We start from the raw sequence: 21,366 nt of genomic DNA, 5'->3' as shown, positions 1-21,366 counted from the left end.
ACTGCCAGGGATCCAGGGGCAGCCACAGCTGCTCTGGGAATTCCATTCCAGGGCCTCCCCACCCTCCCAGGGAGGAATTCCTTCCCAACTTCCCATCCATCCCTGCCCTCCGGCAGTTCGAAGCCATTCCCCCTGTCCATCACTCCATGTCCTTGCCCGGAGCCTTAAGCCCCGTCCCGCTTCGGGACCCAGCTCCTCCCTCCCTCCCTTCTTGCCCTGTGGTTTGCGTTTAGCTCTCCTGTTCCCGGCGCTCCTTTCCTCCTCTCGCGCCCATTATTCACATCCTCCCGCATTATTCACATCCTCCCGCACGGTTTATCCCGCCTCACGCCCCAGCCCGGCACTGCTGCCCGGCACCGCGCCCAGCGCGGGGCTCCCATCCCGACGCGCGCCGGGTGCCGCCCCACACTTTGGACCCTCCTCGCTTCCCGTCCGCCCCAGGGGAGCGACCGGCGGCGGAGCCGCAGCTTCACCCGGAGGAGGCGGTGGCGGGACGCGAGCCCTGAGGCGGCCGAGCCGCTTCCTCCTCCTCCCTCCTCCTCCTCCCTCCTCCTCTTCCTCCCCCCCAAGATGGCGGCGGACCCCGCGGATCAGTTCTGCGTGGCCGAGGAGCGCAGCGGCCACTGCGCCGTGGTGGACGGCAACTTTCTCTACGTGTGGGGCGGATACGTGGTAAGGCGGGCGGGGGGGCCGGGAAGGGGTGGCGGGAGCGGAGCTCCGGGCGCGGGGAGCGGAGCCCCGGGCGGGGCAGCGGGGGGGGTTCCCCCGCCGGCCCTCAGCCCTCGGCGGGCGCGCGGGGCTGCGGCGCGGGCGCTGATTGGCTGCGGCGGCCGCGCGCCCTTCGAATGGCGGCGGGAGGCGCTGAGGGGATGGCGCTGAGGGCACGGCGCTGAGGGCACGGCGGGGATGGCGCTCAGGGCACGGCGGGGCCGCTCCCATCGCCTCGTCCCGCCAGCCCTTCCCTACGCGACCAGCGCCCTCCTCCTGCTCCGCTCGCAGCCGCTCCGTCGCGCAGCCCGTGTGGGGAAGGGCTGGTGGAGCCGGTTCGCTCCCGGCCCCTTGCGACGCGCCCTCGCCGCTCCGCTCCTCAGCGCGCGTCTCCCTTCGAGCCTCGACGCTGTAATTTGTGGCTCGGTTTTTGCAGGGTGTGATTCGTGTCCTCGCTGCTGAGTGCACGTGTTTTTTATTTATTAGGAGTTGTGTGGTGCTTACAGCGCGTTTTTCTCCCGTAGAAAGCGCTGTTGTCGCCTCAAAAACAAGCTGGTGGCAGGCTGAAACCCACCCACAATTTTTTTTTCTTTTTAAAAAGAACACTTCTGGTTCTGTCATAAATAAATCCTTGTGTCTTTTAACGCTGTGAATTCAACCCAAAAGGGAGATAAGAATGATACTACATTAAATACACCCACTTCATTTTACCTGTTATTTTTCTGTTCATATTTATCTGTTCGTGTTGTCTGTCTGTACACCTGGCCCATAAAATTGCAAATACCTGTGCTTGGAGTAATTCCTGGTCTTGATCAGGTGGAAACTGTTATTTCTATAAAGATATTTCATATTCTATTTATATTTTTTCATGGTGAGGTAACTTTAAAGTGTTCAAAGCTTGTCCTTCGTACTCAAGGAAAGAACTCTAGTGGGAAACTCCTGCATTGAAACTCCATAATACTCTGTAGAACTAAATATCTCCTAAATCACTGGTAATCTTAGTAGTTTTTATGCTCTGGTCTTTAAAACTGAGGTTGAACTAATGATCACAATGTTTTCAAAAGTTTTCTAATGAAAAATTGTGGGTTCATGGCACATTCAAAACAATGTATGTGAAGTTTAGCAGATAAACTTTGCAAGTGTTCTTGGTAGTATTACGTATTTATATGTTGAAAATATTGTGAAAATTGTTGCTCCATTAGCAGCCCTTTACACAGATAAATCATTTTTCACGTGTTGCTGCTGGACTCCTGCCCAGCAAACTTTATTTTTGGCATCAGTGTGTTTGCTCAGAGCTGCTTCTGGAGCAGGTGCTCGGCCTCTGACATCTCCAGATGAAATTGAGTCAGCTTGTGCTCCTTGCAGAGGCTGCCAGGGGTGTGTAACAGCAGAGCAGAGGTGCCTGGCAGAATAAATCACCAAAAATAGGTCCTTGGCACCCCTCAGAGTGAGAAATTCATAATAAAACAACATCCGAAGGCAAGTCGTCAATATCAGTAACTGGATTGTCACTAATTAAATTTCAGTTTTGTGTTTAACTTCCTCATATTCGTTTAATTTTGAGGCAGTTTTTATTTGTTTACTGACTCTGGCTGCTTACTCACTGCCAGGCTTTAATTTCTTCCTAGTGCCAAGGCAGTAATTAATGCTGTAGTTGTTACTCACCACGAGTACTGCATGTTTTTGGGCTTCCTCTCCTGTTTGTTGTTTTTCCTCATCATTATTTCCTAAATTATTTATCTTTCTTAATGACCTCTGTTCAGGACTCTTCATAAATCTTTTTTTTTCCACAGAAGAATTAATTTTCTCCTTTATATTTGACACCTAACTTTCAAGTTACTGCTGCAAGTACTTTTTGTGTTTTCAGCCCATTTTTATATTCTGGTTTTTATTTTTCCACTATGCCCATGGAAACAGCTCCTGATAAAAAGTATCTAAAATGAGTTTTAATTCAGGAGCTTCAAATCTGGTTGATGTTGTTGCACATCTTTTCTTGGCAAAATGAGAATTTGGTCAATCTGTGCCTTTATTGAGCAGTCGTGAGGAGGAATGAGTTGTTTATTTTTAAAATAAATTAATTTTCTGATCAGAGCAGTTACACTGGGGTGTGACTTTGATGTCCTTGAGATCATTGAGTGTTGCTGAGTAACATGGCTTGGCATTTCACGTGCAGACACAAAAAGCAGAACTGATTGAGCATTTTCATGTTCCCTTTCAGTCCATTGAGGAGAATGAAGTTTATCTGCCCAGCGATGAGCTCTGGATCTATGACATGGACAGTGGGCTCTGGTGAGTGCCACCACTGACACTGAATTATTATATTCTATTACCTGGAGCTGTTTCTGCCACTGATCTGCAGGGAAAAGCCTTCAGGGACATTGGGCATGTTAAAGAGCAGTGTTTAATGTCAGCACTGAGGGGCAGACCTGTGCTGGCACAGTCCCTGCTGAAGGCCAGTTGTTGTGTGCAAGGGAGTGGTGGGGATGGCTGCCTCCAGGCTCTCTTAGCACAGGTGTGTTTGCTTGGCAGTTTATTTTGGCTGAGGTTTTTTACATTCACTGTTATGTTGGAACAGTTAAACACTGGCTACTTGGGCTCCTGATCTAGTTACAGTTATGTATTTATTATTTTTTGTATTAATTCCATGTGCATTGCAACTCAAAAATAACTCAGAACTTCCCCTTTTTCTCTTTCCTTCCACTTTCTTTTTTTCCTCCCAAAAATAACTCAGAACTTGCCCTTTTTCCTTCCACTTTGTTTTTTTCCTGCCTTTTTTCTCTTTCCATCTTCTTTTCCCTCCCCTTTTTGTTTCTTCCTTCCCCCCGCCTTTTTTTGTTTCCCTCCTTCCCCCCCTATTTCTCTTCTCTTCTCTTCTCTTCTCTTCTCTTCTCTTCTCTTCTCTTCTCCCCCCTTTCCTTTCCTGCCATTTCTTCCCTTTCCCCCATTTTCTTGCCCCATTTTTCCCCTTTCTCTCTCTTGCCCCTTTCCCCCCATTTCCTTCTCCCTGCAGACCATGATTTGCTGTCCTTTCCTGTGGGAAGGGCTGCCCAAAGCCCCTTCACACTCCCTTGGTTTTCCTTTCTGTGCTCCCAGGGAGGTGATCTGGGATAGAGAGAATTTTCCAGGTTATATTTAACCAGGATCTCCTGGCCTGCCTGAGCTCTGAGCACAGCTCCACACTGAGTGAGCTGAGAGCAGGGCACAGCAGAGCCTCAGTTTTCCATTTCTGACATCCCAGCAGTGCCAGATTCTCATTTCAGGAGTTCCTGGAGTCAATAATATTTCCAGATTCTGAATAAGGAGTTAATAATATTTCCAGATTCTGAGTAATTAACGTTTCAGCTCTGCTAAAGCTCTCCTAATGTGAATTTCACTTCCAGAAAAATCAAGATACTTTATAAACACACAATATGCATCTGGAAGTTCTCTTCCACCACAGGAGCCCAACTTCACCTGCAGCTCCTACTCCAGCTATGGCCCAAACTGTATTTTCAACTTTGAAGTGTAAAACTTCTGAATAAATCTGTTTGGGATTGTTACATTTTGGCAGACTGGAAGGGACTGATTGTATTTTTTTTCATTGCAGGACAATGCACCTGATGGAAGGGGAGTTACCCACCTCCATGTCAGGCAGCTGTGGGGCCAGCATCAATGGCAAGCTGTACATTTTTGGGGGATTTGATGATAAAGGATACAGCAATCGGGTATGGTGGTCTATTTTCCCCCATAATATTGTATTTTAATAAGTATTAATACTGACCTTGCTGTTTATTTGGTGTATTTGTATTTGAATTAAAGAGAAATTTGAGGAACAGCTTTATTTTTTTAAAACCATCTATATTTATGCCAGTGCTTTCCCAGTTGGTTTTTAAAAGTATTCTGACAACCTTAATTGAGACTAATCTCTGAATATCACTTTTCTTTTTGCTCTTTGATAGCAATTCACTGCTTTAATAATCAGGTAATAATTAAGGTTAAATGAGAGCTACCAGCTTTCCTTGTAACTGAAAACTGAATTACAAAATAGATGAAATCATTTGTCTCATAATGGAATACAAATAAAGTCAGAGTTGACTCCTGACTAGGAAATCAGTGAAATGGGGCCTCTGGTGAAACTTTCTGCCAGTTCTCCCATTTTAACTTTGTTTTTGTGGTGTATTTGCCATTGTAAACTCACTGCCAGTTCCTCTGTTACTTCCAGGCTTCTGGGGGTGGGGGGTTGTTTTTTCTGGGGTGATTTGTGTTTTTTCTGAAAACATTGTCATTTTTCTTTCCTTTCAAGCTGTATTATGTCAATTTGAGAACAAAAACCGGAACCTACAGGTGGAAAAAAATCACAAATTTTAAAGGTCAACCTCCCACACCTCGTGACAAACTTTCCTGCTGGGTGTACAAAAACAGGTAACACATCCAAAATAATTAATTTCTGTTAATTGCAGAGAGAAAGGGTTACAAAGTGAAAACAACTCGGGGTTGGGATAGAGGAAACTCTGATTTTTAGCTTGACTTGCTGGGGGATTTTGTAACAACTTTGTACCAGAGTTTTCTCACGTGTGAGCTGAACTAATAAATAAAACCCCACTTTAGGAGAGGCTGGGATATCTAGGGCAAGTTTGTGGAATGTGTTACACATCAGAAAGCTATCATGCATCTGTTATATTATTTTAACACGTTAAAAACCAGTATAAAATTATTTTCTCTGCAATATTCATTATTTTAAGCATTAAATTATTACCTGCAGTAAATCCATGCAGTGTATTCCCAAGGATTTTAACAGCTGGCAGTTGCAGAGGCATTTCAGGGATTATCTTTATCTTGCAGGGACCGAGTCAGCCTGGACATTTGTGTTGCAAAAGTGACTAAGTGTGTTTAGAAAACAGACCTGGCTAAACAGAAATACTCCAGATTTTCTGTTTATTATGGAAAATGTCTGGGTCATGTGGCAGAAGTGATCACAAGCAGGTGCCCTGCCAGAGATTTGTTATTGAACCTGTTACAAACAAGTCAGGATGTGATTTATAGTGCACATTATCAGATGGAAATGATTTATGTCTTTCTGGACTCCACATCCAAGGAGGTTTTGCATAAGCTGTGCAATGCCCCTGGGTGCCAGATCTTGGTTTTGTAATTCAATTTAACTGCAGGAGATAGAAAATACAGATATTTGAACAACTCCCTAGCTGTTAGCACAAGATTATTCAAAACTAAATGCATTTATTCAAAGTGTTGTGTCACCTGCATGCTAGAAAATGACCTGTTGTAGATGATAGAATGGAACCCTTTGATGGAAAAAAAATATTCTGTATAAATGGCCCTTTCCTGGGGGGAATATTGGGCTGGGAGGTGTGTGAGGATCCTTGCAATGGGAGGTTCAGTGGTGCTTGGTTGAAAAATTTTATTTTAAGCCAAAAAGAGACTTTTTGTGTCCTGTGGGACAAACCTTGGGAACATTTCTTGCCAAAAATTGGACACAGAAAACAAAAAATGCAGCAGGTGCATGTGAACTTCACTAGGGAAGGCAGAGAAGGAGGCATTTCACTGTCCTGGGGTTTATTTCCCATTTTTGCCTGAGGACAGCACTGGAAATGAACTTTTGGGGAGAGGAGCAGAGGCTTGGAGGTGTCCTGAATGATTTCCCTGTGTGGGTTTCAGGCAGCTTTGCTGAGGGCGTGGCTGTGACCTTCGCCTTGTTGGGGTTTGCGTCAGCAGGTGCAGCACAACATGCTCTCCTTGTTTATATTACTGCTATATAAACACTATCAATCCAAAATACTCATTACTGCAGCTTATTCATTTTCATCTTATCTACAGAAGAATGGTTTTGTTGTTTCAGGCTAATTTATTTTGGAGGCTATGGCTGCAGGAAGCACAACGAGCTCAGTGATTGTTTCGATGTCCACGATGCGTTTTGGGTAAGAGATTTGTCCCCATTCCCACTCATTGCTGCTTTCTGATTGGGGAAAAAAGATCCTTTTTACCACCCTTGATGAGCATGAAAATCTGATTTTTCTTTTATTTATAGCATCAGCAGAAATGCAAATTTGGAATCTTTTTTAGGTCTGAAATTCCAGATACTGCACGTAGGGAGTGGTGGTTGTTCCACATATTCCAAACTCCCAGTGCTGGGCTTGGAGTGCAGTGAATTAAATGCTGTCCAAGCAGGGAGAAGGCAGGATTTTAATCTGAAGGTATATTTTAAAGCTGAAAATCTCAGAAAAAAATTAATAATTTTTATAATTTAATTTAATAATTTTTATAGTTTATTTCTTTGACGAAACATTAGGTACTTCCCAAGTCTAGCTGACAAATACTCTCACTTAATTTATTGAATTACTTTCCAGAAGGATGTCTGGATTATCAACTTTCCTACAGTAATTCCTTATAATTAGTACAAAGATGACTGAGCAGAGTATTGACAGGAAGCTCCTGACATCAAATATTAAAGACTGACACCCAAGAATTGGTTTTTTACAATCTCTTAATTTCTCACTGTGTTACAACAAAGTTTAGAAGGTGAAATTTGCTGCAGTGTCTGATGTTGGGGCCCAAAGCCAATTTTCAGGTGTTAGCAGCCTGAAAATCCCTGGGTGCTGCTGACCTTCAAGTGAATCTAAGCTGCTGCAGCATTCTTAAAATATCACCACACCTTTTCATGAAATTGCCTGGTTTAGTGTATTTTCTGTTTGGACAGATCCCTTCCAGGTTTGTGTCCTTCACTAAGCAGAATAATATTAAAATAAAATCTTATCTTTTTTTCTTTAATTTCTTCTTTTTTTTTTAGGAGGGGCAGATTTTCTGGGGATGGCACAATGATGTTCATGTTTTTGATACAACCACACAGACTTGGTCTCAACCCACAATTCGAGTGAGTGATTTTCAGTCTCATATCTTGACACTGCTGGGATTTTACTGACTTTTGAATAATTATTGTGCTTTAGAAAATTGGGGACACCTTCCACTGTCCCAGGCTGCTCCAATCCCTGTCCAGCCTGGTCCTGGGCACTTCAGGGATTCAGGGGCAGCCACAGCAAATGTGGGAATTCCCAGTTCCCAATCTCCCACCCATCCCTGCCCTCTGGCAGTGGGAGCCATTCCCTGTGTCCTGTCCCTCCATCCTTGTCCCCAGTCCCTCTGCAGCTCTCCTGGAGCCCCTTCAGGCCCTGCCAGGGGCTCTGAGCTCTCCCTGGAGCCTTCTCCTCTCCAGGGGAGCATTCCCAGTTCCTCCAGCCCTCTGGAAATCTGTATCCATGTGTAGTTACCATGGATAACCTGTCACATGTAACAGGAGAGCTCTGCCTTACTGAGATGAAAATGTTCTCTAAAGTTCATAAAATCCAGGTGAGTTTATGTAGGAACTCAGCAGAAGTTGTATATTTTAAACAGTGTCTGGCAGCTTCTTATGGTCTTCACAAGGTGTTCTAAAATCCCTATAAAACCAGATGCAAAATGTAAAATTACCATTGCAAAGTCAAAGCCAGTTTTGCCACCTTCAGTTCTGATTTACACAAGGAGCACTTTTGGGCACGTGGATATAGCATCAAATTTTATGTTGTGATTTCCAGGGGTTTTAGTAGCAGTTCCTGATGATTTGTAGGTCAGAAAATAAAACTGTCCAGGAGGTTTCTGGTGTTCTGAAGGATTCTTTTGCTTCTTTCAGGGTGGAGATCCACCTCAGCCTCGAGCAGCTCACACATGTGCTGTGCTGGGAAATAAAGGTTACATCTTTGGAGGACGAGTGCTGGTAATTCAATATTTTCTTAGCAGTCATATTATTTTCCTGGCCATTTTCTTTTTTTTTTTTTTCCTTGTCATTTTGTAGTAGGAAAAAAAAATCCCAAATGTCTTTGGCCTAACCTGGATGTTCAGGGCTCTGAGTCCAGGATGCTGCTTGTCATCACCTCAACAAAAAGAAGAATATTTCTGTCTGTAATGTTAATGATTGTCCCAAAAAAGGTAAAACACAGATGACTGTGTGGTAAATAACAGATTTGAGTTGGCTTTCTAATTGAATTTTGCCACTTTTTGCACATAAGTGACTGAAATAGAGATGTCTGGAAGAGGTCATAGACAAAAGGATGCAATCTGTGCATAAATAATGTAGGGTTGGATTGTGGCTGTGTAATTTTTACTCTTCCTGACTCTTTTTAACTGCAAAAAGCCATAGGCACCACCCCCCTGATTAAAGCAGGGAGATACTCAGACCTCTCAGCAGCACTTGGAATTTCTCCAGTGCTAAAATTAAAGGAGATTTTCTACTCAGTTCCTCTCTGCTGAAGCGTTGATGTAAGAAACAGATCCTGTAAGGCAAGTTAAAAACCCTCCCAATGTCAGTGACTCTGCACTTGTGTGTTTTATTTTAATTGAAGTTTTTAGCTCTTTTCACTGCAGCTGATTTAGAACCTTTAATCCTACTCAGCTAGAGGATGAGCCTGGATGTTTTCTATCTCCAAAACTGACAGTGAAGAAGCTTCTGAGAGCCCCCAGTGCTGTGTTCCTGTAGTTCTGGTCTGAAAAAGAAAAGGAATTAGTTTGGGAATGAACATATTCCAGCTCCACCTTGGAAAGCTGCCACAGCCTCACCCTTGTATTCCCAAATCCTGGCAAACAAAGCAGTGTAAAACTGCATTTTGTTCCCCATTCCCCGATTTTCCTGCTGGAATATTCCTTTGGCTAATGTGCACTCCTTCCACTCCTGCTGCTCAGTGACCACACCATGTCCAGCCACTTCCCACACCTGCAGGAAGTTTTTATTTAAGTGCCTTTCCAGAGCAAACAGAAAAGAAAATAATGAAAATGGATCCTGTTTGTTCCTGCCATTATGTGACCTTTGATTCAGGATCTCTGGAATTGTTCCTCAAGGCTGAGAGAGCTGCACTCAGCACCTCCCAGAGCTGTAGGTTTGGACAAACTGGGTTTGCAGATAACTGAAGGAAATAAAGAGATCTGAGGAGAGTGAAAAATCAGGGTTATCCATGCCCTGGGTGTGCCCTGCCCTGTGTGCCCACAGCTGAACCCTTGCTGACCACAGCCAAGTGCTGCTCCTCCCTCAGGGAAAGCCCCACAAGTGGGGCTGTGAAGGTCCCTTGGATGATTTGGTCCTGCCCTGCCAGCTCCTCCTCCCCCAGGGCTCTGCCAGGGAGGGCTCTGTGCCCACCCCGGGGTGCTGCACTCTTGAACTGCTCTCTGACCCCAGCTGGGGTTCCTTGCAGCCTCTGCCAGGGAAATTCTGATTTAGCTGGAGCTCGCCTGCCACTCCTCCACTGCCCTCAGAGGATTTGCCCTCAGGCTTCTGTGTAACTCTGTTTGACTGCAGCATTCTGATCTTAAAAGGTTTTTCTCTTCAGCTTCCTTAAAAACTTGCTAAATTTCAGTGAAACCACTTGGGAACCTGTGTCAGAGAAGAGTGAAATTGTGGAAAGCTGTGTTTAATTCTGTAGGAGAGCAGCAAGTGTAATTTTCAACTTGGTGATTATTATTGATCCATTTTCTATCCTAGAAATAAATGGAAGGAAACATAAAAAGGTGAGGGAGCATTCACTGGGGCTTGAGGAATTAATGTAAGTCATGAAAAGAAAAAGCTAAAGGCAGCAGAAAACCAGTAAATTTCCTGACACCAGGAATAATTCCTCCCCAAAGGATGAAGTTTTGCTTTTCTCCAGAAATTAAGGAGCAAGCACGGGGTTGCTCTGCTCCTCCTTCTCCTTCTAGTTCACCATAATACAAATCTTCCCAGGGAAAAGGCTCTGCAAGGAACCAGAAAGGGCCAGGAAGTGTCATGAGGCTTCTCCTCTTCATCTTTCTGGGAGGAAAGGGAACCTTTTTCCAAACTTGGAGCTAGAACTGGTAAAAGAAGATGATGATGGTGATGATGATGATGAGAATCAGTTGTACCAGGAATCATTTGAAAACAGGCTCAGAAGTGTTATGTGGACTCAGTTCCTTCAGGTAAGCCCCCGGAAAAACAGAAATGGGAGAAAGTGGGAAGGAAGGAGAGTTAGTCCAGAAGTTGATGTGAGTCTTATGTTTGATTTAAGTGGAAAAATTTCATGTTGAGAATGAAGTGAACAAAGCAAAGTCTTTGCAGCAGCTCTTCACACATCTGGTGCCTTAATGTAAGCATGTTTATATTTCCTGTCAGCTAAGCTCAGAAGATCCATGGAGCTGCAATCCTTCTCTTGGCAAAGCTTGGAGCTGGAATAGCTTTTGATTGTAAATCCAGGAGGGAGAGCTGCAGAATTCCCTGTCCCAGCAGGGAGCTGGGAATGATGTCACCCTTAAAGCCTCTCATGGTGCTGATCCTGAGACCAGCAGCTCCTGCCTAACGTGCACTGGGCTGCCAAGACATCAACTTGCCAGAGATAAACAGAGTGCCTCAGGAGCCCTTGGAGCTCCAAGGGAAATTCCAGCCCTCCTAGGAGCCTTGGTGCTCTTAAGCCTGTTAAAAATCCTTTTAGGATTGGCAGCAGAATGATGAAATAGAGCAGTGCAGAGAAGTGCACGAGAAGCTGCAGGAGAGCTGTGTGGCCAGTGATGGTCCTGTAAACCTGTGTGGCTCCAGCTTCCCAGAGGGGTTGGGTAGAAAGGTGCTCTTGTTCAAGGCCTCAGTCTTGGACAGTTGGTGGTGGTTTGAATTCAGAATGAGGTTGCTGTAATTCTGCATCTGCCCAGCTGTTGAACCATGAGAATGCAAAGATTTTTTGATTTCCCAGGGAGCAGGAAAGAGAATTTCTCCATCTTCTGCCTAATGCCCAGGAAAGGAAAGTCAGCAAGGAGGTCTTGAACAGGATCCTCTTGAAACCTCAATTTTCACCATAACAGCAACTTCCTTTGATAGATATCCTTTATATCAAATTGTGTTACTCCCACATGATTGAGTATTTCCAGTTGCAGAGGCCAGGATGTTGGGTTTGCCCCAAATGTACAGATGATCCCAACTGCATTTTGCTTTCAGCTTGGATGATTTGATCCCCTCATGCCCTTCAAAGGCACCAGGAGCAGTAGGGAACTGGAGAGAGGTGTCATGGAAGACAGATCTGTTGCCCTGGCTGGCAGCTGGAGCACACTTGGTTGGTTTTAGGTTGTTTTTAGGCAATGCCCCAAACCCTGACAATCTGCTCGTCTTTATCCTGTTGCCCTCCCCAAAATGCTCTTCCCATTCCCTTCCCAGCCCAGCAGGGTTAGCAGTGCTTGGCAGAGGAGGTTGTAGCATCCCTGAAATCCCTGAGAGGCTTCCAGAGCTCTGCTGGGCAGCTCTGGGGGTCGCTCAGCCTCACTGCTGGGGCACAAGCACTCCTTTCAGCCTAGTTCTGCCTCAGAGGATCTGCAAGCTGGAGAAAGGCTTTTTCTAATAGATCTATGGACTGCCCAGGGAGAAAAGGAGTTGGAAGGTAAGGAAAGAAACATTTCCCTACTTCCCAGATGGTTTTTGTAGTTCCCAGGGGAATCACAACTCCCAGGCAAGCAAAGAATTCTTTTTGTCACCTTCTCCACCACCCCAAGGCAGGCAGAGACTTCCTCCATCTCAAACCCCAGGCAGATAAGCAAGAGGAAAGATTTCCCATTTTATTTGATGGCAAATGCTAGAAGGTCTTAAAACCTTGCTGGTGGTCACTTTGTGAAAGGAAAACAGGGAAAAGCACAAATGATGGACATTCCTGGGAATACCCAGAGTGCAGCACTACCAGGATACTCCAAGGAGTAGTGACCAGACAGGAGGATCCAAACTTCTGATCACAATGTCAAGGAAAATAACACCAGGCAACAATAGGAGAGTAAAACACCTTCTGCATTGCCCTGCCAGGAGTTCTGTGGATGGAAGTTAAAAACATTTGCAGGAACTGGATAAATCCCCACAAAGTCCTTCACTTTTAGAAGCTAAAATTGGCCCCATAGTGCTGTTGCATGACTGGAAATATTTCTGCCAGGTACTTTCCTGAGAGTTGCATGGTTTTTGTGAGGAGAAAAGCTTTTCATCTGCCACATAATTCAGATTTATATTAAGGCAAGTGGGTGCAGATTTCTTCAAACTATTGGTACTTGGAATATTCTGTCCCAGGAAGGCCTCACTGAAATATTTTGTTTATTGTTTGCTTAAAATAACCCGAGTGGGATTTTATTTCTTTGTTTTAGCAAACCAGAATGAATGATTTGCACTGCCTGAATTTAGACACTTGGACTTGGTCTGGAAGGTAGGTTTGCTTTTGTAACGCTTCAAACTGAATTTAGAAGATGGAAACATATTGTTAAATAGTTCCAGAGCTTTTCCTGCAGCTTTTCCAAGAGGAGAATGAGGGTTTGGGGACTCCTAACAGCTGCTGGGCTGGGATTTCAGTGGAATTGAATTTTGATAGTGGTTACTGAGCTTTTCCTGCCCTGCACCAGAGCATGGATGGTGCTGCTTAAAGCACAGCGTGGAGTGATTTAACACCCTCATTTGCAGCCTGGCTGCATTTATCCAGATGGAATTCCAGTTTTTAGGGCTTTTGGAATGCTGGGTTTACTGTCTGTAGTTACAGCACAAATTGGGAAAAGGTCTCTTCCATAAACGGCCATGAAATGCTTAAAAAATGAAGATTTTTCCAAAATTCAAGTTATTTTTATATTGTGAGCCAAGAAAAGCTCATAAGATTTATTCATTATTTAGTATAGTATATATATAAATATTTCTATATGTGTATATTGGATCACTGTAAATTTATATATTAAATATATAAATTTAAATATTCAATATTTATATATTTATATATTGGATCACTGTAAATTTAGGAATCTTCTGTTCAGCTCTTGCAGCACTTCTGCAAAGAGTCTTTGACAGACTGAAAAAAAAGATTTGAGACTGAAAAAATAAAAAGATATTGGGGGAAAAGAAGAATTTTCACAGTATCTGCTACTGTTGGCACCCTACAGGAGAGAAAGTGTTTGTATTTATTATTATTACTTATTCCTCTGATCACAAAGGAGCCAATAACTATTTATTAATAGATAATTATTTTCTTTTTAACCAGTCAGGGTTTTTTCCTTACTCAACTCTCCCCAGCTTTCCTAAGGAATTGCACAGTATGAATCTGCTAACCCAGGATTAGCATCCAGCAGGAGATTGCAAAATTCCCTTCAGCTGCCACTGCCCAGAAGTTGCCTGAGCTCTACTAAACTCATTCAATATTTGGTTATTTCTGGTACTCATCATTTCTTGTGCATGAAAATTGAAATTTTATCAGTTATCAGTATCTGTTTGATATTTTGATATTTTTTAAACCATCAAAGCCCTTGGCCAATTTTAGAAGCCTCTTTTCTTCACTTGGATTCAAACAAATATTGCAACTTGCAGGTGCCAAATTTAGCAGGGCACTTTTGCAATCCCTTTTAATTATCTCTGATAAACTGGTTTTTTGGGATATCAGGATCTTTACTGTTCACATTCTCAAGCAAACCCAACTAAAATAAAATCAATTTCAGTACAGCTCAGCTGAAATAGATCTCAAATTGAGATTTTATCAATAATAAACCTCCATCTGTTCTGTACTTAGGCAATCCCCTCTTCACTAACATTTATTTCAAAGTCTGGGTGAGCCCCAGGTTGAAGAGGTGGTAGTTTTGGATCAGAGGTAAAACCACAAATCCTTGTGTCATTTCAGATCATTTTCCTTGGAGTGGAGAGCCTGTAGCCCCTCAGGGTTCATCAATTTTGTCTCAATTAACTGTTTCCCTACAAGTACATGGAATTTAATTGTGTATTTTATCTTTTTTTTTTCACTGGGAAACACCCAAGGTGGTTGTAGGACAAACTGAAATTTTCTGCCTAGTTAATTTGAATGAAACAATTAAACAATTGCAGCATTGTTTGAAGATTTGGGCTTTTGTTTCTTTGTTTCCCCAGGATTAATATCAGTGGAGAGAAGCCCAGAGACCGCTCCTGGCACACGCTGACCCCCATAGGGGATGACAGGCTTTTCCTTTTTGGTGGACTAAGCTCTGATAATGTTCCTTTGAGTGAGTAATTCAGAGTAACAGAAATAACTCTAATTCTGTTGTGAATTTCACATCACACAAACAGGGTTTGGGATGGCTGATAGCAGTTGCTTTTGTAGAAAAGGCTGATTGTTTCCATGAGAAAAACTGAAACTGGCAAAATAATTTGAAGATAAATAATAATTTCACAGATAAGTCCACTGGGAGGAGATGGTTTTCTCAATGTACCCAAAAGAAAGGGATTGGGTGTGTTTTAATTCCAGTGCAGGGAGGGTTCTGAGATAACATTAAATCACAAGTGTGAAAAGATGCAGCTTCATGAAGGGCTGGTGTTCTTGCTACCTAAATAATCATGCTCTTAGAGCTGTTTGCATGAATCAAAAGCTATTTTTTAATCCCCAAAACCCCATTAATGAGCATTCTCACACTGCAGGTGATGGCTGGATCCACAGCATTGCAACAAATGGATGGAAGCAGCTCACCCATCTGCCCAAGAGCAGGCCCAGGTACAGAAACAGAAATCGTGGGGGCTGAAATGGAATCCTTTTCAAAATGAACCACTTTTAAATTCTTGAACTGTATTTTTAAGGTATATTTTAGAACATTAATGCAGTTTGCTTTAACACCTTTTTTACCATATACCTAATTTTTAATTTGTGTATTTGATGCTTATTTGCATGAAAAGATGGGTTTTTTGTGGTGAAGGATCTGGATGTCCAACTGACCTGGTGCTCTGTAGCCAAATTATTGTTCTATAGACAAACCATAAAAATTGGACGAATAAATAACCAAGGGAATAATAATAAAAGCTCATTAATATTTATAAATTATTAGAAACAGGGGAGGAGACAACCATGAAAAAGTTGATTTCTCTTTCAGGGTTCAAAGGCAAAATTGAGTCTTAACCCAGTGTTTGAAGAATTATCTGTGTTTCTGAGTTAAAAACTATTGAACTGATTTGCTGTAGACAGTAAATATTGAGATTTTCAATGAGTTAATTCTCTGCATTCACCCAGGAACTCCCAGCACAATTTTATATCATTTTATATATATATCACAATATGTTTATTCTTTTATTTATTATATGATTATTGCAATATTTATATCATAATATATCAGTTTTATATCCTTTTTTTCTGATACAAAAATGTTCAGCTCTGTTCTGCTCCCTGCCTTGTTACTGAAATATCTTCACCTTCATTAATTTTCTTCCTGTTTTATCCTGTTCTGGGCTGTCTCTTAAACACAACAGCCACAGCTAAACCAACTTTTCTGCCTTCTTACCCTTCAGACTCTTCCACGCCCAAATAAACTCAGCCCCCAGCCACATGAAATACTCAATTTATGATCAGGGATATTTTTATGCTATTTCAGGACTGAGGAGTCTTTAAACCCAGCACAGCAGGAGCAGCAGGGCTCTGGGCTCACTTCTTGGGCCTCCCAGCCCTTCCCTGTGCTGGGCTTTTGCTGGGATGTGCTGGGGAGCAGCCCCAGGAGCAGCAGCTCAGCTGGAACAACTGTGCCTGGGAGGGACAGGGATCCCTGAGTCCCAGCTTCCCAGGGGGATCTGGGATTGGGCTGAGGAGCTTCCCTGCACCTAAATCTTCCTGGCACCAAAGGAGCTCCCCTCCTTCAAGCAAAGCCCAAAACCTCCGGGATGTTTCCAGCAAGTCCCAGAGTTTTAAGGTTGGAAGGGAGCTCTGGAGCTCCTCCAGTGCAGCCCCCTGCCAAGGCAGGGCCACCTGCTCCAGGTGACACTGGGATGTGTCCAGGGGTCACCTGCTCCAGGTGACACTGGGATGTGTCCAGGGGTCACCTGCTCCAGGTGACACTGGGATGTGTCCAGGGGGTTTGGGGTGGATAAAAGGAGTCACACCAAAGGCCTGTCCACGCACTGAACTGCTTAAGTGTCAAGTATTTGTACCATAATTTTATTTTCTGCAGCTGGAAAGGTTTTAAATCAGTTCAGTTGCTCTTCAAATGCAGAGCAGTAACACATCTCTGTGTACTTCTTTTATATATTACTTTGTAATGAAGTTTATTAGGGTCTTTTCCTGATGCTTCTGCAACTCTGATTCCCTGCGTAAATTCTGTAAAGAATAATTTCCTTCAACCTCCACTTTTAGCAATTTCTATAGAATTGCCTTCTCAGGTGATCCTGAATTGGTAGAAAATACTGTTCCTCTCTCTGTCCATCAATTTTAGTTTTGCATGCTGGGTTGAAATAGAGAAAAAAAATTAACTCCTAGATTCCCAATGTTTTCATTCCCATAACTGGTAGAAAATATTGTTCCTTTTTCTGTCCATCAGTTTTACTCAGCCAACCTTTTGCATGCCAGGTTGAAACAGAGAACAAAGTGTTTAACCCCTGGATTCCCCCTGTTTTCATTCCCATAATTCATAGAAAATACTGTTCCTCCCCCTGTCCATCAATTTCAGTTCTGCACGCTGGGTTGAAACAGAGAACAAAGTGTTTAACCCCTGGATTCTCCTGTTTTCATTCCTATAATTGATATAAAATACTGTTCCTTCCTCTGTCCATCAATTTCAGTTCTGCACGCTGGGTTGAAACAGAGAACAAAGTGTTTAACCCCTGGATTCTCCTGTTTTCATTCCCATAATTGGTAGAAAATATTATTCCTCCCTCTGTCCATTGATTTTAATTTTGCATGCTGAGTTAAAACTGAGAACAAGGTGTTTAACCCCTGGATTCTCCTGTTTTCATTCCTATAATTGATATAAAATACTGTTCCTCCCCCTGTCCATCGGTTTCAGTTCTGCATGCTGGGTTGAAACAGAGAACAAAGTGTTTACCCCCTGGATTCTCCTGTTTTCATTCCTATAATTGATATAAAATACTGTTCCTCCCCCTGTCCATCAGTTTCAGTTCTGCATGCTGGGTTGAAACAGAACAAAGTGTTTACCCCCTGGATTCTCCTGTTTTCATTGCCATGTGATGCTGTTGCTGTGGTGAAGAGCCCTGTGTGATTGAATAACGTGCTTTGTTAGAATGTTTAGGTGATAAGTTAGAGCAGCCCATGGGAGGCCAGGAGCTCTCAGGCAGTAGGAAAAGCCTCAGGTTGCAAGCTAGGATGTCACCAGAGCCCAGGCAGGAAAGGCTTCCCCGTGTTCTCCGTGACCAAGCCCAGAGTTTCCCTAATGCAGAGCAGGCAGAGACAGATCTGTCACAGGTATGAGGAAGGGAAAAGGTGAGGAACCTGCTAAGGACTGATGTCAAGGGAGAAGCAAAGTGGGGACGTTGATTTTTGCATGAAACTTCAGTGGTGTGTTTGATTCTGGTTCAGTGGCTCTAAAGTCCATCAGCAGTGGTGACAGAGCAGAAAAATCTAATCATGAAAAAGAAATCCCCCCCAGGGGTGGCTGCTGAAGGGGCAGGATCTTTCTGAAAGTTATCAAGTCAGGCTTTGCTTTTGTGGGGTCTTTATGATTAAACTTCCTTGGTGTGCTGGAAGTTACTGACTCACAGCAAGTGATCCCAGGAATCTCTGGGGGAAGGGAAGGACTGGAACAGGAGAACTGGAGATCCAAGTGCTCAGGGATCTGTGTCAGCACTGAGAGCCCCCCCAGGCTGAAAGCCACCAGCAAATTGTGCTTCTCAACCAAAGAAAGTGGAAAATTGCAAAAGGAAAAGCTTGCCAAAAGCTTGGTTTGTAGAGTTGCCAAAAAATTTTCCACTGTGGTGATAAATAAGACAAAGTTTAAATGCCCAGAATACAGAAAAGTCAAATAATGACAAAATATATTGGTCTGTATGAAAATAACTCTCATGAGCTGGGGAGTCACATTGCTCTCTTATTTTATATTATTAAACAAACAATTAATAAATTGTATTGTGTTCTTTTTTACCTCTGAAATAACGGTTCTGTCTTGCTGCTAACCCCAAGTCCTTGTTCCTTGGGCCCTCATGGTGTTTGTGGTTTGATTTGCAGGTTGTGGCACACAGCCTGCCTCGGGCAGGAGGGAGAAGTGATGGTGTTTGGGGGCAGCAAAGATGATTTGCTTTTTATGGACACGGTCAGTAAACTGAACAGCAAATCCCATCACTGGCAGAATTATAATTAATATCAAATTATGGAGTGGTTTTAGCTGGGAGGGGCCTTAAAGTCCATTTAATCCACCCCTGCCTGGCCTTGGACACTTCCACAGATGGGGAGTCCAAAACCTCTGGGCAAATAAATAAATAAAATTATTATATATTAATTGGAAAAAAAATTGAACTTGGAAGAAAAAGCTGCAGCATTACCTGGTCTCTATAGGAAAACTTCAGTATGTAAATATATTAATTGATTTATTTTAATTTTTCAATTAAAATCCATATAGGATCTTAATTGAAAAAAAAAAACAAACAAATCAGATTGAGTTTATTTCAAACAATTTGCTCAAATTGGTAACTGAAACCATTTTAAATTACACACCACTGAGGAAATCACAGTATTTTACACACCACAGATTATAAATTAATTATAATTTACACACTGCTGATTCCACTGAGGAATCCCCACCTGAGGCTTTCTTGACTGACAGAACAAAAAGGAATTTGTAATTCAGGTTCCTTATAAAGAGTTGGTCAAGGAGAATATTTCTGACTCCTGCACGTGCTAATAAATGTGACATTAATGTAGAGAAGTGCTGAGGTGGAGAAGTTGTTTGCCATTCTAATGGTTCTGTTCTTCTCTTGCCCAGGGTCACTGCAGTGACTTGCTGATATTTCAGACTCAGCCTTATTCCCTGCTCAGGTGAGTTGGAGTTACAGATCCCAGAATGGTTTAGGCTGGGCTTAAATCCCATCGTGTTCCATGGGCAGGACCCCTCCCACTGCCCCAGCTGAGTTTTAGCCACCTGCTCCTGCAGAAACTGGGTGAAATACCCAATTTCCTCCTCAGGAAATACCTGAGCCCTTCCGTGTGTGATGCTGCACAGCAGATGAATCACTGGTGCTGTGTAATTCCCTGCACCTGTAGTTAACACCTGTAATTAATGCACATCAGCTTTTGCTAGGGGTAATTTGTTAGAATATAAACCATTTACTTCAATTTTTCTTTTTTTTTCCTATTTCCCTTCCCCAGGCTGTGTCTTGACTGCATTGGGAAGAACGCAGCTCTCTTGGAGAAGCAAATTCCCTGCTTGCCATCCAAACTTCTGCAGGAAGTGCTGAAAAAAATCACATTTTGGGCTGCCATGACCCACAGGCAGGAGAGGAAAGCTGAGACTGAGAGACAAAGCCAGCTGCACTGCACATGAGGCAGGGCAGGGAGCTGCTGGGACACCTCAGAGGGCTTTGTTCATGAGCTTTGTGTGCTCCCCTGGCTTTCTGAGGGGAGTTTGACAACAAATCCTTTTTATGGGAATCTCTCGTTTCCTGCGTTATGGAAAACTGATCCAACTTCATTTGTAGATAATTGTTTACCTCTGCTCTCCTGGTTTTGGCCACACAGCCCTCACAACCTTTGGTTCTTTTGGAAGGGGACACGATCCATTTCAGCTGGATAAAATCTGGTTTAAGTCTAAAAATCCTCCTTGGCCTTACCCCCATCAGCCTTCCCAAAAAGATAAATTCACCTCGGTGTCTTGGGGACATTCACACTTTGTCAGTCTTAAAGGTAACAAATTTACCAGCACCAAATGTTGGTTCCACCAGGCTCTGACCAAAATCCAACCCTGGAGCCTCACACCTCACACTCCAAGTAGGAAAATCCATCAGGGAATTGTGGAACTTGGAAGAAAAAGCTGCAACATCACCTGGTCACTATAGGAAAACTTCAGTTCATCACCTGGTTTTACTGTTTCTGTCATCAGGAAGTCCTTTTGGAAATAAGTTGTATATTGTATTTTGGATGTGCAAAGTTTATATTTCATTCTTGTTTAAAAAAAAACAACAACAAAGTTGCTTATTTATTGTTTAAAAAAAGAAAAAAAAAGCAAATGTAGTACTGGTTATTTTTCTGTTTCAAATATTTACTTAACAGGAGCACAGTCATTAAAATTTTATAGAGAGTTGAAGCAAGAGGCATTTGGACACATTTTTCATGGTTTTCAAGTCTGTAAAAATTAATTACTTGGGTGAAAGAGGTTTGGGGAAGCAAATTTGTTTGAAAAAGGAAATTTTGTGACTGGTTATTTTAGCAGCCTCATGTGCTGAACTCCCTCCCTGCGTTTTTGGGAGGGGGAGTTCAAATGCCCCCAGTGTGAATTTACAAGGTTAATTTTGGGGTGGTTCTGATGCCCTAAGGTAAATTTTTGTGGTTGTTAGGTGCCCTCATGGTTAATTTGGGGAGGTTCAGGTGCCCCTGTGTGAATTTGGGGGCTCCAGCTGCCCTCAGGGTTAGTTTTGCTCCCAGTGTTGATTTGGGGAGGTTCGGGATGTCTGCAGGGTAATTTTGGGGTGGTTCAAGTGTCCTGATGTTAATTTAGGGCTTATTCAGGTGCCCCCAATGTTAATTTGGGGTGGTTCAGGAGCCCCCAGGGTCAATCTTGGGGTTGTTCAGGTGCCCTCAGGGTGAGTTTTGGGGTGATTCAGGTGCCCTCAGGGTGAATTCTGGGGTATTTCAGACGCTCCCAGGGTTAATTTTGGGGCGGTTCGGGTGCCCTCAGGGTGATTTTTTTGGGGTGATTCAGGTGCCCTCAGGGTGAGTTCTGGGGTATTTCAGACGCTCCCAGCGTTAATTCTGG

At 43.2% G+C, this 21,366-nt stretch overlaps 1 protein-coding gene across 1 annotated transcript; it reads left to right on the top strand.

Annotated features, from left to right (window-relative positions):
* The first annotated feature begins 276 nt into the window (after window positions 1–276).
* On the top strand, window positions 277–20,701 carry KLHDC1 (kelch domain containing 1). Its single transcript, XM_039698091.1, has 13 exons — window positions 277–672; window positions 2,927–2,997; window positions 4,295–4,412; window positions 4,991–5,109; window positions 6,542–6,620; window positions 7,490–7,573; window positions 8,366–8,449; window positions 12,838–12,896; window positions 14,585–14,697; window positions 15,110–15,182; window positions 18,627–18,711; window positions 19,381–19,433; window positions 19,764–20,701. Exons 1-13 carry the CDS (start codon window positions 571–573, stop codon window positions 19,936–19,938), a joined length of 1,215 nt encoding a protein of 404 aa, XP_039554025.1. The 5' UTR covers window positions 277–570; the 3' UTR covers window positions 19,939–20,701.
* The last annotated feature ends 665 nt before the right edge of the window (window positions 20,702–21,366 follow it).

The sequence above is a fragment of the Passer montanus genome, unplaced genomic scaffold (assembly GCF_014805655.1).
Source record: "Passer montanus isolate IOZ18808 unplaced genomic scaffold, ASM1480565v1 scaffold120, whole genome shotgun sequence".
In the NCBI taxonomy this organism is placed as follows: Eukaryota; Metazoa; Chordata; class Aves; order Passeriformes; family Passeridae; genus Passer; species Passer montanus.
Note: the sequence above shows the minus strand (reverse complement) of the source record. Positions and strands in the feature narration are given on the sequence as shown.

What these genes read in the sequence shown, in the direction of transcription:
- KLHDC1 (XM_039698091.1), top strand. Translation starts at nt 571, where the DNA reads ATGGCGGCGGACCCCGCGGATCAGTTCTGCGTGGCCGAGGAGCGCAGC. An exon ending in ACGTGTGGGGCGGATACGTG is followed by an intron (nt 673 to 2,926) that starts GTAAGGCGGGCG and finishes GTTCCCTTTCAG; the next exon opens with TCCATTGAGGAGAATGAAGT. An exon ending in ATGTCCACGATGCGTTTTGG is followed by an intron (nt 6,621 to 7,489) that starts GTAAGAGATTTG and finishes TTTTTTTTTTAG; the next exon opens with GAGGGGCAGATTTTCTGGGG.